The sequence below is a fragment of the Chrysochloris asiatica genome, unplaced genomic scaffold (genome assembly GCF_000296735.1).
Source record: "Chrysochloris asiatica unplaced genomic scaffold, ChrAsi1.0 scaffold00231, whole genome shotgun sequence".
NCBI classification, from domain to species: Eukaryota; Metazoa; Chordata; class Mammalia; order Afrosoricida; family Chrysochloridae; genus Chrysochloris; species Chrysochloris asiatica.
The window spans coordinates 109,146-126,853 of record NW_006408749.1 but is presented as its reverse complement, the minus strand read 5'-3'; the positions used below and the strand labels follow the sequence as shown (position 1 = coordinate 126,853).

General features: G+C 40.0%; 1 protein-coding gene across 1 annotated transcript in view; it reads left to right on the top strand.

Annotated features, from left to right (window-relative positions):
* The window catches only part of ACSL4 (acyl-CoA synthetase long-chain family member 4), a 34,853-nt gene that overhangs the window by 11,310 nt on the left and 5,835 nt on the right, over nucleotides 1-17,708 (top strand). Inside the window, exons 8-13 of the mRNA XM_006873236.1 lie at nucleotides 4,477-4,616; nucleotides 5,328-5,500; nucleotides 8,723-8,797; nucleotides 11,093-11,284; nucleotides 13,014-13,128; nucleotides 14,301-14,458. Coding sequence (XP_006873298.1) covers nucleotides 4,477-4,616; nucleotides 5,328-5,500; nucleotides 8,723-8,797; nucleotides 11,093-11,284; nucleotides 13,014-13,128; nucleotides 14,301-14,458 — 853 coding nt within the window. The remainder of the gene's footprint in view (nucleotides 1-4,476; nucleotides 4,617-5,327; nucleotides 5,501-8,722; nucleotides 8,798-11,092; nucleotides 11,285-13,013; nucleotides 13,129-14,300; nucleotides 14,459-17,708) is intronic.

Here is a 17,708-nt window from a genome sequence, read left to right as displayed (position 1 = left end):
CATAGGTGGTAGAGGAAAAACTTAAACTCTACCAATCTGATTCCAGAGTTGTCTTAACCACTGTGGTTTAAACAACAGAAGTCCCATTGCTGCTCAATCAATTCCTATTCGTTGTGAGACCCCATGTGCTTTAGAGTAGAACTGGGTTCCATAGACTTTTCAATGAGTAGAATCTTATGAAGATTACCAGGACTTTCTGTAGCGCTGCTGGGAGATTTGAACCACCAACCTTTTGGGTTGTAGTACATGGACTCGAATTGTTTTTGAAGCAATATGAGACAACTTCAAGAAGTTTGTGGAAAAAGAATTGAAAGATAATGGAATTTTGCCACTAGCATTTAAAAATCCTCTTGTATGTAGGCTTTACTACCCTAAATATGGAGTCTTGGTGTGATTCTGTGGGTTAATGCACTGGGCTACTGCAAAGTCAGTTTGAATCGAAAGGTTGTCATTTCAAGCTCACCAGCTGCTCCTTGGAAATCCTATATATGGTCTCTATGGGTTGGAGCTGACTTCTTGGCACATAACAACAACAACCCAAAATATAGGCCTCCCTGCTAAACTGTGGCAGGGTTAGAGAAGGGGAAAGGCTAAGAAAGATCTCAAGGAATTTAATGTCTAAATTTCATATTTTTTAAAAAAGTTTTTGTGATGGACTGAGTGGTAGTTTATATGGGAGAACATCAGTTTTACCCTCATGGTTTCATTGCAATGATTACAATCCCTTCCCTCTGGTTTTTTTTTTTTTTTTTGGATGTTCACAAAAACACTCAGGAATATATAATCAGTCTGGAGTCCTCAGCTGCTCCCTCTCTCCATGCCATCATCTCTGTCTCCATCTCTGATATCACTGCTTCTCTGCTTAGGGTCCCACATTCTGCTCATGCTCTTCTCCCTGGATGGTCCTAGGGTCCTCTGTTCCTGGACTGTAAGATTAACTACTCCACGCTTTTTGTTTCAAAACTTCTAACTTTACAGTTGTGACAGATATAATTAGTCATGATAATAGTTACTCCCTTTTGAATCATAAGAATCTTAGCCCCATCTCTTTTCACCAGACCCATCTAGACAAGATGAAAACTACTGAATTTAGTATTGAAGTATGATCCGCCATTAGCAGATATGCTGTTTGTCCTTCAATTGTCCATCGTCTATTCTCTGCCCTACTTGGTTCTTTAGGGAGCTAACATCTGTGGAGGAATCACTAGGACTTCCAAAACTTTCCTTCTTATTTTTGGTTGAATTCAGCCCATTGAAGTACTCATAAGAGACCAGAGAGTTGGAAAATAGAGGTCTGCAAACTTACTACTTACACCATGTCTCATTGGTTCCTTTAACGTTGTTCATACCCCTCTAAATGGGATTTTTTGAAAAATGGCCTTAAAAAGGTCTTTTTTCCTGAGAATTTAAAAAATAGAATCTATGTTCTGAATTAGTCTGTTTCCTCGGTCTGATTAAAAGATCCGTTTCCTGTTGCCATTGAGTCATTTCTGACTCGTAGTAACCGAATAGGACAGAATAGAACTTTTCCACTGCCTTTCCAAGGCTGTAATTTTTTAGGATCACATCTTTCTCAGATTGCCACATCTCTCTCCTGCAGAGTGGCTAGTGGCTTCAAACTGCCAACCTTGCAGTTAGCAGCTGAGCATTTAACCACTGCATTACCAGAGCTTTTTAGGAATGACATTAATAGCCATTTATTGAGATACTGTGCTAAGTCCTTTAGATGTTATTAAGTGCTGTCGAGTCGGTTCCGACTCATAGTGACGCTCAATAGGGTTTCCAAGAAGCGCTGGTGAGTTTGAACTGGCGACCTTGCAGTTCATATGGACCTTGTGGTCCAGTGCATTATCTTACAGCACCATGCCAGGACTCCAGATACATTATCTCATTCAAGCCCCCACGAAACCATTCTTGAGGTAGTACCTTCATTTTACAAGCGATGTAACAAACTCAGAAGAAATCTAATGTAGTACTGTAATATTTACAATGTAAGATTCAGAATAAATTATAGCTTTTTATAAGCAGCAACTTAATTGTGTGCATATTCTAATGTCAGGTTAAGGAGCTCTGGTAGCATGAATCGGGCTGCTAATCTGAAGGTCAGCAGTTCGAAACTGTCAGTGGTTCCTCAGGAGAAAGGTGAGGCTTTCTGCTCCTGTAAAGATTTACAGCCTCGGAAATCCTATCCAGGGTCTCTATGAATTGGGACCGACTCCACGGCACATAACCACCACCACCACCACCAATGTCAGGTTATAAAGGGTAACTCCAGTAATCTTGCCAGTTTGTTGCATCTGTATTGTGTTCCTTCCACATTGAGTCCTTTTCTATTTCTGTGATCCCTTTCTAGAGTTGGGAGGACGAGTAGGAGTGGTTCTCACACATCTATAACCCAGTGCTTAAGAGAGACAATTATAAAAGTCCTTCTAGGCAACAATTGGGGGTTTCTCAGTCCTAGATGTAGGCACATATTTCAGTTGCACAATGGTAATTCGTTCTGCGGAACTAGAAAAAGCAGCATTGTACTATGCTTAAATGCCTAGTAGTAGCATTGTCAAGGGATGGTTATGCTATCTTCATTTGTGAGTGGTTTTCTTCTAATATGAAATTTACACAGTGTAGCAGAACTTAATAGTGTAAATTAATAATTGCAATTTTAAATATCCTGAGTTGTTGTTGTTGTTAAGTGCCGTTGAGTCGGTTCCGACCCATAGCGACCCTGTACAGGGTTTCCGAGGGTGTAAATCTTTACGGGAGTAGATAGCCTCATCTTTCTCCCGCGGAGCAGCTGGTAGTTTCGAACCACTGACCTTAAGGTTCGCAGCCCGATTTGTAACCACTACGCTACCAGAGCTCCTTAGTTATCTATTCATAAAATAAGGAGTCCCTAGGTAGTGCTAGGGGCTAAGCACGCAGCCAGTAACAAAAAGGCTGGTGCGTTGAACCCACCCAGAGGTACCTCAGAAGAAAGGCCTGGTGATCTGCTTCTGAAAATCAACCATTGAAAAGCCTAGTAGAGCACAGCTCTACTCTGAGACACATATGGTCACTTTTATTCAGAACTGACTCAATGGCAACTGTTGTTTTATTTGAATAAAACATAATTTAATGATCGTCTCCAGTTTGTTTGTTTAATTTTTGTTTTGAGTTAGCCTAGGAGTTTGGTTAATCCCAAATGTGGTCCTACCTCTGATTTCCCAAATAGCTATAAACAATCTTTGCTTCTAATAAAGTGAAATAAAAATTCTAAACTTGCAGAGACATAGGATATTTAAGAAATGAATGGTAAAGCTCTTTACCATTCTTCTCTGAGAGTAAAAAAGGTAATGAGGGTGGTGGTGATCATGTGCCGTGGAGTCGATTCCAACTCATAGTGACACCTTGTACAGGATTTCCGAGACTGTACATCTTTACAGGAGCCGAAAGCCTCATCTTTCTCCCATGGAATTGCTGGTAGTTTCGAACTGCTGACTGATGTTAGCAGCCTGACTCATAACCACTACACTTCCAGAGCTCCTTAAAAAGGATGTTGTTGTTGTTATGTGCTGTGGAGTGGGTTCCAACTCATAGCAACCCTGTACAGGGTTTCTGAGGCTGTAAATCTTTACGGAAGCAGAAAGCATCATCTTTCTTCCGCGGAACAACTGGTAGTTTTGAACTGCTGACCTTGTGGTTCGAGCCCGATTCGTAACCACTACGCTACCAGAGCTCCTTAAAAAGGATGTTGTTGTTGTTGTTGTTATGTGCCGTGGAGTTGGTTCCGACTCATAGCGACCCTGTACAGGGTTTCCGAGGCTGTAAATCTTTATGGAAGCAGAAAGCCTCATCTTTCTCCCGTGGAACAGCTGGTAGTTTCGAACTGCTGACCTTGTGGTTTACAGCCCGATTCGTAACCACTACGCTACCAGTAAAAAAAGGATTGTTGTTGTTGTTATGTGCCGTGGAGTCGGAACCGACTCATAGCGACCCTGTACAGGGTTTCCGAGGGTGTAAATCTTTACGGGAGTAGAAAGCCTCATCTTTCTCCCGCGGAGCAGCTGGTAGTTTGGAACTGCTGACCTTGCGTTCACAGCCCAAGTCGTAACCACTACGCTACCAGAGCTCCTTGTAAAAAAAGGATAGTAGTAAAAAAAAAAAAAAAAGTTATCAGTACTGTTTGAATAAATAAGTATATTTGAGATTACACAATTGCAAAGTTTTTAACTGTGAGAGCTAAGTAAATTTTATATACTCTAGTTGAACATTTCTTAAACTTTTAGATGATATAGAACTGAATAAAAAGTCTATGCTTTAAAAAGTATTTTTGAAAGAGTAAGCAAGTAAAGTCAATTGGATGGATTATGTGCAAAAGGAAATAAATATATCCATTATACTAAAGACTTTTAAATGTTTTTTTTAAAAAAAAATAGGCCTCCACACTGAAGAGTCACAGTGATGTTGTTGTGATTATTAAATATTTTGCTTGCTTTTTAGGAAATCATGGATAGAATTTATAAGAATGTTATGAGCAAAGTCCAAGAGATGAACTATATTCAGAAAACTCTGTTCAAGATAGGGTATGATTACAAACTGGAACAGATACAAAAGGGCTATGATGCACCTCTTTGCAATCTGTAAGTACATTTGAGAGGCTCTATCCTTTGAGCCTTTAAATTTGTGTGTGTTTAAATCTGGAAGATAAATAAGTACATGGAGGCAAGTGGAGTTTAGTCTGAGTGTCACCACCATGATAAGATTTGATTGCTCTTTTATCCAGTGATTTAATAACAGTTAATATTTAAGGTTTGATTATAAAACTTGCTCTCAGGAAGACCAAATAGACTCCTGACATTAGCATTTTCAAACACTGTTATTTCTGACATAAAAAAGGTGAGTTTTACTTCAGGATTGATTGTGTATGAAGTTGTACTATTTATTATCGTCATAAAACAATGTAGTAAGTGTTTGGGTGTATGTTATCTTAAATGTGGTGGTGCAGGCTGGGGAAGTATTTTTTATTGGAAGGAAGATAAGATAGGTGCTCACACATTCCAAAGATAAAAATGTTGAGCTTTCTTAAATTTTTTTGACATCATCATTTTCTTTCATTTACACTGTGTGTTAAAGCAATTTCCAGACACTGTATATTTTCTGGCATGTTGGACTTTTTCTGATATTTTTTCAAGATATAACTAGGTGTTCCTCTGCTATCTCATTATCAACATGATTCCGAACATTTGGTGTTCAAGTAAAGTTGAGAATTCCTTCGCAGAGCTTATAAATTTGTGTGTTAGCGAGAATATTGTGTATGTGTATTAACATCATTGATTCCCGTTTTTATCAAGGATACTGTTTAAAAAGGTGAAGGCTCTGCTAGGAGGGAGTGTTCGTATGATGCTGTCTGGGGGAGCACCCCTGTCTCCTCAGACACACCGATTCATGAATGTCTGCTTCTGCTGCCCAGTGGGCCAGGGTTATGGGTTGACCGAATCCTGTGGTGCGGGGACAGTTACTGAAGGTAAGCAGTTTTAAAGGGGCAACTCCTTCTACATTAGCAGTGACTATTAAAAATCCATTTGCATGATCTTTGGAAACCAGCCTCTTAAATCATGGTAGATTGTATTCAAACCTTATGTAATTTTAGTTTTGTGGACGTTAAATGAAAAGATCATGCATACTCTTCATTTCCAGTCTTTGTAATTATGTACTCCACAGTGTCCATCCTCAAAATTCTGTCTCCTTGCTTCGTTAATTTTTAGGTTGAGAACTGCTGGGATATAGAGATTTTTTTTTTTTTTTTTAGGCATTATCCCACTTTCATTTTAGACTCATTATGTCTAAAATCAATGGTTTTATCCCAGATTGCCTTTCCATTGCCAAATTATTCATTTATGTCAATGGTACTACCATCCTTAATATTTGCTTTGAAGTCATCAGCTTGCTTACTTTTTAACGTCGTTAACTTTTACAGAGTCATGCCATTTCTTCCACAGGTTGCTCCATTCCCTCTATGCCACCTTTATCATGCAGCCTTTTACTCCTCGCACTGATCTGTGTCTGCCTATATCTTACCATTTCAGATTCCTTTTACATACTTGGATTTAGGTACACCCACCTCAAACACTGCCAGTCTAAACTTAATTAACTAGCTTTTGAGGCTTGTTCAATCCAGCACCTTTATACCTAATCTTCATTATTTTCTATTATTTTTAATAGACACACACATGAAACACATATGAGGGGGCTTCAAACAATTGGTGATAAAAATTTGACCATCTTTTAATTCCCTTTTTCCACACGGCATTTTGAAGCCTCTTCATATATCTGCCCGGCTCTTCTCTCCAAATAAACCCATCTTTTCACTTTTTCTCATGCTTGCTAACTGTTCACAACCATTCCTTATGGTCCAGCTCTTCAGTAAAGTCTTTCTCAACTGCTTTTTACATTGATCTTTTTTGTTTCTAAGGTACGATCATGCTTACCATACTATGGAATTTAGTATCTAAATATTCTCTAAGTTGTTTCTTTCTAGGTAATTTGTAAGACCATTGAAGGGAGAGAGGGTTTCCACTTTATCTCTTAGGGATTTTCCTCACTTTTTTATTTTTTTATTTTTTTTTAATTGTGAACTGAGTGGTAGTTTACATGGGAGAACATTGGCTTTACATCATTGTTTCATTGCATTGATTACAATCTCCTCCATGCATAATCATTCAACAGTATTTGCTTCCGTTCCCTCTGGTTTTTTTCCTCACAATTTTTAATAGAGTGCTAGGCATGTAATAGAATCCTGGTGTGGTGTTGTAGGATAACCATTAGACCACAAAGTCACCTTGAACTCTGAGGTCGGTGGTTCGAACCCACCAGCTGCTCCTTTGAAACCCTATACAGGGTTGCTATGACTCAGAACTGACTAGATGGCACTTAACCACATCATCTATGTATTCAGGAACCCTAGTGGCACTGTGCATTAGGTTTGGGGATTCTAACCACATGGTAGGCGGTTCAAATTCACAAGCCGCTCCATGTGAGAGAGATGAGGCTGTGTGGTCCTATAAAGATTTACTGTCTTGAAAACACTATGTAGGGTTTGCTATGAATCAGAATCGACTCAGTGACTGTGGGTTTTGCTTCTAAGGATTATCTCATTTGTTGTTGTTAAGTGCCGTTAAGTTGGTTCCGACTCATAGCGACCCTGTATAGGGTTTCTGAGGAGCAAATGGTGAGCTTGAACCACTGACTTTGTGGTTCAAACCGACTTTGCAGTCCAGCACATGAACCCCCAGTGCCACACCAAGAGACTCCCTTACCTCATTTAATCCTCACTATATATTCTGTTACTATCCCCATTTAGTTGTTGTTAAGTGCCATCGAGTCGGTTCCAACTCATAGCGACCCTGTATAGTGTTGAGGCTTAAATAGCTTAAGTAACTTGCTAAGTTACACAGCAAGTATGTGGTAGAGCTGGAATTCTAGTCAAAGTCTGCCTTATCAGAATCCTAGGTAGGTTATGGTGGAACCAGCTCTCTCTCTCTCTCTCTTTTTAAAATTTTTTATTTAAGGTTTTTATGGTGGATTGAGTAGAAGTTTACAGGGCACATAATCGGTTTTACATTCAACAAATCATATACCTTGTTTCATTACAATGATTATAATCCCCTCCATGTACCATCAGTTAACAGTATTTCTCTCTGTTTTAGCTTTTTAAAAAAAATAAACAAACAAACAAAAAACCACTCAGGCATATATAATAATTTACATCTCCAAAGGGCACATTCTGTAAGTCTGCCTTCTGGCCACCAGCTCTTAGTCCCTCTCTTCTCATGAATCTAGAGTCCTCAGCCATTCCCCCTCTCCATGCCCCCATCTCTGCCTCCATCTCTGGCACTGCTGCTTCTCTGGATAAGGTCCCGCATTCTGCTTGTGCGCTTCTCTCTTGATAGTCCTAGGGTCCTCTGTTTCTGGAATGTAAGGTTAACCACTCCCCTTTTTTTGTTACAAAACTTCTACCTTTACAAGTGTGACAGTTGCCATTAGTCATAACAATTATTCACTATTGAATCTTGCGAATCTTATCCCCATCTCTTTTCACCAGACCCATCTAGACAAGATGACAGCTATTCAGTGGGGACTCTTTCTTTCCCCCCATACTCTTAAACTAAGCTCCCTCTTGAAACCTTAAAAGCCAGTCACTTCGTGCCTATATTGCCCTCTCTTTTTAGGTAGCCAATGTCTAAGTTGCCCGTTCCTGTGTACCCTATATACAGAGGGCAGGAGTCTTATTTTTAAGTGCAGTTTATATTCAGGGATGTCCACAAATCATAATTGTACCATGCAATGAATTTTGAGAAATGCTTGCACTGTGGAAATCAAACTCCAGATACAACAGGAGAGCCAGCTCTCTTTAAAAAGAGATTTTTATACTTAATTATCCAGAATACGAAGGGGCTTCAAAAAGATCATGCACAAATTCTGTTATCTTTTAATTCCATTCTTCCATGCACTTTTTGAAGCCCCGTTGTATAATCATGAGAAGTAAAACTGATGCAGCAGCATTGGAATGAGTTGCACTGTTGAAATGTTGAAAAATGATCAATCACTGCACTCTCCCTTTCCCTGTCGCGTCTTCTGTCCTTCAGACTCTGGTTTTCACTTCAGTGTCCTTGGTCTTAAGTTCTTTCTATGTTGGCGCTGATCTGGAATGTGGAATGCTAATGGATTTGCTTCATTTCCCCTATAGTTACTGACTATACTACTGGCCGAGTTGGAGCCCCTCTGATTTGCTGTGAAATTAAGCTGAAAGACTGGCAGGAAGGTAAGAATTCCGTGACGAGCACGTGTGAGTCTAGCTAACACTGAAAACCAGCATGTGCTAGGTTGTCTGCGGTAGCAAAGGATTCGTTGCCATTTGCTTCTTTCACACACACAAACTAACTAGATCTTGATCACAAATATTTTCATAGTTGAAACTCAGCTGTCCTCCTATTTAAATAGTTGACTTTTTATCCCCCACCCCCCCCCTTTTTTTTTTTGAAGGGCGGGGGCAATAAATATACAAAAAGGTTTCAAAAAGTTTGTGGAGAAATGGAATGAAAAGATTACGGAATTTCTGGATACACTTTTTGAAGCCCCTTCATATACTCATAAACTGCTGTATCAGTTTATATATATATAAATAGAATGTGTGGCTGCAGAGAGCCACTCCGAGGCAACCTGTCTGTGTTGTACATTTAACCTGCTAGTGGTGATCAGCCCCTTTTACAAGTCAGCTGAAAGCAAGAGAAATCAGTCTTCCTATAATGAACTTATGCAAGAGACTAAGTAAAGCGAATACACCTGCTGCAGTCACTGGCATGTGCAGCAAATGATAAACAGCCGAGTCATGTAAGAGAAGGGAGGAGGAGTTCAAAAGCTTAAGATTTAACAGAGCCTATTTACCTGAGGAGTCCTGGTGTGGCGCTGTGGGTTAATGCGCCAGACTGCAAAGTCGTTTGAACCGCAAGATCAGTGGTTCAAGCTCACCAGCTGCTCCTTGGGAATCCTATACAGGGTCGCTATGGGTCAGAACCGACTCGATGGCACTTAATAACAACAATATTTACCTTGCGGACACCTGGTGTGGCGCTGTAAATTAAGCAGTGGACTGCTAACCACAAGATCATTAGTTCAAACCCACCAGCCACTTCTCAGAAACCCTTTGCAGGTTGCTAGAGTCAGAACCAACTTGATGGCACTTAACAACAACAACAACAACGATTACATGAATGGATCTGCCCCCTTAGGTTTTCAAACCTCAAGAAGATGAATGGATTCTGACATAAATGTTACCTTTCTAAAAGTGTATCTACTTTGTGACTCTTTAATACGTGTAGTTGTCAATGCTCTATGTGCAAATTATAATTGCTTTTTAAAAATCACATTTGAAAAAGCCAGTTGCATTCTTGAGAATTTTATATCAGGGAACTAGATCTTCCTTGGCCTTTTCTCTCTTGGTGCTGCCTTTCTAATCTTATAATGAAAATCTTAAAAAAAAACATGGGTAGCAGTCTGTGTATTGGAAGCAGCATCTGAATCTGTTTAGTAATCTGGGTTATTGGTTGGGCAGCGGAGTTAGAGTGATGACGTTTATATTATAACATAGTAAGAACTCCTGATACTGTGCTTTACTGTCAATGTGACTTTTGGGGAGTGGGCCCATTTGGGACATGTATTTGGCCTTTTAGTTGCTAGGAAGGATCTTTTGCTTTATATAGTAAGAATGATAGGAATATTTGCACGTTATACTGAATACAATAGATGTGTTACATTGAAATCTTTCATAGTTTTAAATGTCCAAGAGCAGCTAACAGCTGAAAGGAGCTCTGCTTCTCAGCGTTTCAGGATATAAGGTCTAAGCAACATCTCAAAATCTAAATGTTGAGTTTTGCGTGTTTTCTGTAAAGTAAGCTAATTTATTCAGTATTAAAGAGGCAATGGTGAAATGTTTTCATAGGTATGGTCAATTATTTTCAGTGTTTCAATAATTTCAGTTCATGACAGGCCAAAGGCAGAAACTAAGACTATAGAAAGGCCCTCCTGTTTCCCCTACCCTCCTTTTTCTTTCACTTAATGGTATTGTCATCTTCACGCACATACAAGGGAACTTCAAAAAGTTAGTGGAAAAAATTCCATTATCTTTTAATTCTCTTTTTCCACGAACATTTTGAAGCCCTCTCATATTGTAAGTAATTTGAAAATGCATTGATACCAACACATTAGGCATTTACTTATAGCAGCTTCAAGCATTACCTTTGTTTAGGGGGTAATTAGATCTAAACAGAGTTATACAAAGCCCTGTGCTTAATGTCCAAGTATGAATTCTGTTTCTCAGCCTCATGGTCTTGGGAAGGTGTGGAATAGGTGGTTGGTAATGGTGATTATTAGTGAACCTTGAAATCACACTAAACAAACAGCCCCCTACTCTCCTCACATAATTCTGGGTAAATATCAGCTAATATTCTTGGATAAAGTGACAGAAGAATGTGACCAGCAGAAAGATAGTAGCAAAGAAGAACTAATCAAAGGTAATTTTGTTTTAGAACTGTAACTGGTTTGCTTTTATGATTTCCAGGCGGTTACACAATTCATGACAAGCCAAACCCCAGAGGAGAAATTGTAATAGGTGGAAATAACATCTCCATGGGATATTTCAAAAATGAAGAGAAAACTGCAGAGGACTATTCTGTGGATGAAAATGGACAAAGATGGTTTTGCACTGGCGATATTGGAGAATTCCATCCCGATGGATGCTTACAGATAATTGGTCAGTGTATTCTGTGTGTGTGTGTATTTTACTTGTTATAACATACCAAGGAGGCTTCAAAAAGTACTTTGGAAAAAATGAACTTGGAAGACAATAGAATTTTCCCATAACCTCTTTGAAGCTCTTTGGTCCATGAGATAATATTGGTCAGATCATTAACAGGGTAGACTACTCAATTGATTCAAACTTTGGGCAAGTTGTTTAACTTAGAGTTCAGCTTCAACATCTGTGGAATACAGATAACAATTAACCTCAGAATGTTCTTGTAAGAATGAAATGCGTTGATATGTGTAAAATGTACAGAATAATGCCTGAATCGTAGTAAGTAGTAGCAATAGTAGCAGCAACATTGAGATTGAGGGAATGGGCAAGAAAATAGTAAATTAGTAATGTAAAAAGGGAAAGAGCTCAGAGTATGTTCAGTTAGCGTGTGGTCCTGTATAGTCATCTACTATTAACAAACTCTATTGGTAGACCTTCATCATCCTCATGTTACTATTCCCTCACATGACCCATAGGGTCAGTTTACCTGCCTACCAACAGGCAGCATGGGCATATTTTGTTCCTGATGGCCATTTAAATGACTTTAATTAGCCTTGACCATTAGAAAATGATCATCTCAATCCTCAACACTAATTTGATTCTTCTGAGAATGTCAGTTGCTTTGTGTCATCACCCTTACTGAACCAATTAGAGTCTAGTTTAAAATTCAAAAAGCAACTTCAAAGGAGGCCTTTATGTGGTTTACTTTCAATCAGTAAAAATTGCCTGATAAAAACCACCCTGGAGGACCTCTCTAAGTCAGGTCCTTTTCTAGTCTTAGACTTTCCTCTGTCATATCACTAGCGATCCATCTTAATCTGGCGCTCAAGCCAAAACCCATTGCTATTGAGTTGACGCCAATGTAGCAATAGTAATAGATTGAGTAGGCTATAAAACTTGATGGAAGCAGACGGCCACATCTTTATCCCTTAAAGTAGCTGGTGGATTTGAACCACAGATTTTCTTGTTAGCAGCCAAGCAATTAACCACTGAGCTCCATAGGGAATGTATCATTTAGCCAGTACTTTTTTTAACCAGGTATTTTCTTTTTTAAAACTTGTGTGCAAGTAAGCATTACAAAGAACAAGCTTTCAAAAGAATTGTCCAGACCTACTGGTCTGCTAGTGATGGTGGAACCCCCCAAGGCTATGGCCCTGACACACACCTCAAGCCTGGAATTGAACCCATCCCTGTAGCTCAACTTTCAGCTAAATAATAACCCTATCAAGTGAAGAGGACCATACTCCCTCAGTACAATCAACCATACAAGACCCAAAGGGCAGCATTTGCCCCCAAACAAAGCTCAGATGGAAGGAAGGGAAAGGAACTGGTAAACACAGGAAGGAAGTGGGAAGAGTGATGTCACATTGAGGGAACTGTAACTAGTCCCATGAAACAAACTTGTGTATAAATTGTTGGATGGAAAATTAATTTGCTCTGGAAGTTTTTCACCCAAACTACTACAGTAAAGGCATAAAATAAGTAAATATACAATGAAAGAAATAAGTAGAAGTACTTTTGAAAATGATGGAAAAGTGACTCAGAGAACATCAGAATTCTAGATGAGGGTGCTTCAAAAAGTTCATGGAAATATTCAGTGATCTTTTCCCATGAATTTTTTGAAGCGCCCTCATGCACATGAATAAAATGGACTGTGAATAACAACCTTCTTCTCCATGATTTATAGATCGTAAGAAAGATCTGGTGAAGTTACAAGCAGGAGAATATGTGTCTCTTGGGAAAGTAGAGGCTGCACTGAAGAACTGTCCACTTATTGACAATATCTGTGCTTTCGCCAAGAGGTAACTTTCAAAAATTGCATATTCTCATTCACTTTCAGTAAAAGGGTAGTGGGAAAACATTTGATAATCATAAGGGATCATCAAGCTCCTGTTAGAAATTGCATCAGCGTTGGGAAATGTTATGCAAGGGGACTTCAAAATGTTTTTGGAAAAATGGAATTAAAAAACAGTGGAATTTTTCTATGAACTTTTGAGGCCCCCGTGGCACTGCATGATAAGTACTGGACTGCTAACCACAAGGTCAGTGGTTCAAACCCATCAGCCACTCTGAGGAAAGCCTATACAGGGTTGCTATGAGTCGGAACCGACTCTACAGCACTAAACAACAACAACAACATATCTGAAAGTTCTTGAATTCAGTGGCTTGAAAATCATTTAAGATTTCCCAGATATTTGACAACGTATTTGACGTTTCACCAGCCGTTCCTCGGAAACCCTATACCAGGTCACTATGGGTCGCAACCAACTCAACAGCACTTAACAACGTCTTGCTAAATAAGTAGCTTGTTGTTGTGTGCAATCATGTCGACTTGGACTCATAGCAACCTTACATAATGGAGTAGAACTACCCTATAAAGTGTTTCTGTGGGATAGAGCACCAGATCGCATGGTCAGGTTGAACCCCTAGTCAGTGGTTCAAACTTAGCAGCTACTCCTTGGAAAGCCTATACAGGGTCACTATGAAGTCAGAACTGACTCAACAGCACTTAACAACATCAAGTTTTCTAGGCTGTAGTCTTTATGGGAGCAGATCACCAGGTATTTTTTCTTGCAGAATATTGGTGGCTTCGAACCAGTGACCTTTTAGTTAGCATCTGAGTGCTTCACTATCACATCACCAGGACTCTATAAATACTTAGCTGTGCTACTAAAAAGATTTCCTGTAATATCCATAACAGTTGAGGCTGAGCACAAGTAATTTTCCAAAGAAGCTAACATAGCAGATGAGCTTTGAATCTAAGTCTTTCTAAATGAAGAGCCTGAGAGATAGAACTCTTTTCTTTATACAGCAATTCATCTTGTTTTTATGGACTTCATTACTGTTTAATGAAACCTTAACAAATAAGAAAAATAAATATTTGGACTCCTCTGTACTGTACTGTTTCAGTGAGTCATTTATGAGGAATTGTTTACCATGTTTTAATTTCTGTTTTGTTTTCTAATCTTTATAGTGACCAGTCCTACGTGATCAGTTTTGTGGTCCCTAATCAGAAAAGGTTGAGTCTTTTAGCACGACAGAAAGGGGTTGAAGGAAGTTGGGTTGATATCTGCAATAACCCTGCCATGGAAGCTGAAATACTGAAAGAAATTAGAGAAGCGGCAAATACCAGTAAGTAAAAAAATTGCTTTGCTGTTGAAGTATTCAAAGTCATTGTCTTGTGCATTAGGCTCTTTCAAGGTGTTTGTTTTGTCAGGTGATTATTTCATTAATAAAATAGGTTTTAAATAACCCTGTTTTTTAAAAATATGTGTTGTTAACTGCTATCAAGGCAGTTTGGACTCACAGTGACCCTACATAGGGTGTCTGAGGAGTGGGTAGTGGCTTTGAGCCCTGACTTTGTGTTTAGCAATCCATTGCTTATCTATATGTATAAGGAACTTAACAACAATGGTTCATCTTCAAGGAGCTGCTAACCACAAGGTCAGCAGTCTGAATCCACCAGCCGTCCCACAGGAGAAAGATGAGGCTTCCAGCTACTGTAAAGAGTTACAGCCTCAGAAACCCTACCACAAGGTCAGTGGTTCAGGGAGTCGGAACCGACTTGACGGCACATAGCACAGCCATGGTCCATCTTTGAATAGGTCTGTTATGAAGATTTATATATACCTTGTATCTGTAAAGTGGCAACTCATAGAACTCTTTAATGCATAGGGTTGGAACTACAATTATACTTTGCGTACATAACTATGGAAGGAGCCCTGGTGGTGCAGTGGTTAAGTACTCTGCTGCTAGCCAGAAGACCCGTGGTTCAAACCCACTGGCCCTTAGGAGAAATATATGGCAGTCTGCTTCTGCAAAGACTTGGTGTCTTGGAAACTCTCTAAGGCAGTTCTATTCTGTCCTATAGGGTGGCTATGAGTCAGAATCGACTTGATGGCAATGGTATCCACTTTAACTCGGTAAATGGACTGTCTCAGGTAGTGACTTAATTCAGCCAATTGGAGATCTGAATGTACATTGTGACCAGTCATCATATTATTGTGGTGATAGTGAAGTGCCATCAGGTTGGCTCCAAACTCAGAGCGACCTTGTATAGCTACGATTTCCGAGGAGCAGCTGGTGGGTCTGACCCTTGTGGTTAGCAGTCCAGTAGAGATAGAAAAGACACATTGTCTAGGAAGAGAGACACATGGAGAGACAGCAGTCGTAACAGCAGTTGAGGTATCAGAGAAGCATGGTACCATGGAGGTCATGGAAGATTGCCTAGGAGCTGCTCCCTAAGCTCCTTTGAGACTAGTTTAGAAGTTACCTAGGGAGAACAATCTAGGCTGAGGAGTGACATAAATAAAGGCACAAAGGTCTGAAAAAGATGAGGTGTGTAGGAAGCTCCAAGGAGTTTGCTGGGAACTGGTGAAGTACAAAGTACAGGAGACTATAGAGGCAAGCAGACACCAAGCCATGGAGTGACTTGAATGCCATGTTCAGAAATTCCGACTTAACCCTGTAGGATTTTGCAGGTTAGTGATGTGGTCAGGCTTGGATGTCAGACCACTCCCTTCTCTCTGTAGGCCATGCTGAAGATGCATTGGAGGGGAGACAAGACTGAGGCAGGAGGCTGAAGTCAAAGTTAAGATGGGGTGGTAAGAGTGTGAACCAGGAAAGTGGTAGATTCCAGAAACATTTAAGACATAAAATGAGCAAACTTTGATGATGAAACGTAGGTTAGGGAGAAGGAGATGTCAAGGATGAACCCCCCCCCCCCCCCCAAACACACACACATTTATAGCTCAAGTCACAAGGTAAATTCATGAAGCCAGGAAGAGCAGACCTATATGAGGGGAAGATGAGATACACTGGGGACACAAGTTGTTTGAAATGTCTGTTGGAGAATTAGAGTTACAATGTTGGGTATGTTAGTTAGGCCAGACCTTATAGGAGGGACCTGGACTGTATATCGAGACTAGGGGGTCATTGTAACCATGAAAGTAGATGGACTTGCCTGGGGGCAGAATATAAAGTGAAAAACAGAAATCTGAGTACAAGTCCCTGGACATCGTCAGCATTTAAGGAAGAGGTGGAAGTGACTTGGGAGGAATCATGCAAGGAGAAAAAAGTCAGTGCCGAGCGGTGTTCAGACTTGCAGGAAAGTTGGAGTAATCTTGGGTTTCAAATGAGCAGACAGGCTTGACAAAGTTTACTGGAGAAATGAAATCATTTACTGGGAAATGAAATCAATTAAAAATGAACTCTCAACAAGCCAAATAGCAAGCACTTTGTGTAACATTTTTAAACACCATATATAGTACAAGACTTGTATCTGTCTCCATTCAGGTCCCCTTCCCCTCTTCAGCATCAGCTATTGCTTAAAATTTCTGAAATTCATCTCCATTTTTTTTTTCTAAAGAAGAGGGTTATCTCACTGTTTCTTGAGGGTTTTTCTCCATTTTTGCTGTGATCTGTCACAGAAGATGATTTCGCTTTCTTGTGTCCACCCGTACGTACCATTCACGTTTTCTTTCTCAATTTTACACTGTCTCTCCATGCTTGCCTTATTATGACTGTGAAAATGTTCACAGCTGACCTATGTAGTGCTTTTATGATAGTTCTTGCTTTGAGAAACTTTTGTTTTAAATCCTGGATTTGAAAATGGCCTTTTTTTGGGGGCTTAGTCTTCTACGTACCTATTGATTTTTCTTCTAAATTCTGATCCAAAACCCCACTGCCATCAAGTGGAATCCGACTCATAGTAACCCTGTATAGGGTTTGTTGTTGTTAAGAGCCATCCGGTCGATTCCGACCATAGCGACCCTGTATAGGGTTTCCAAGGAGCAGCTGGGGAGCTTGAACCACCGACCTTGCTGTTCAAGCGGCTTTGTAGTCTGGTGCCACACCAGGACGAGGCTGTCAACCTTTATAGGAGAAGAAGACAGCCTTCTGTTTCTCTTGCGGAGGAGTGGCTTTTGGGTTAGAACTGTCGACTTTGCAGTACCACCAGGGTTTCTTCCACGAAAAGGAAAGCGTATCAAGTAATTCATTCGTCTTTCTTGGAGATGTCCTTCTTAGAAACCTGGGGGCTGAAATTTGGACTGCGTGCTGCTTGTATGTCCCTTTACTGTCACCCTGGGAATTCCTTTGCCTCTCTCCTTGGGTGGGTCTCCTGGCCGTTCTCTGGTAGGTGCCCTAATGTGGGCAGATCACATCCTGCATTGGCCTCTTGAGAAAGATACAAAGGAGGTAAAGTTTTTGAGACCCTGCATGCCCGAGAACATCTTTATTTTATCTCCTCACACTTGAGTGGTAGTTTGGCATAGTTCAGAACTAAATTGGAAACGATTCGTTTCTTATAATGTTGATGTCTTAGCTTAATTTTCTTCTAATTTCCAGTGTTGCCGGTTGGGCAGCCCAATGCCATCCTGAC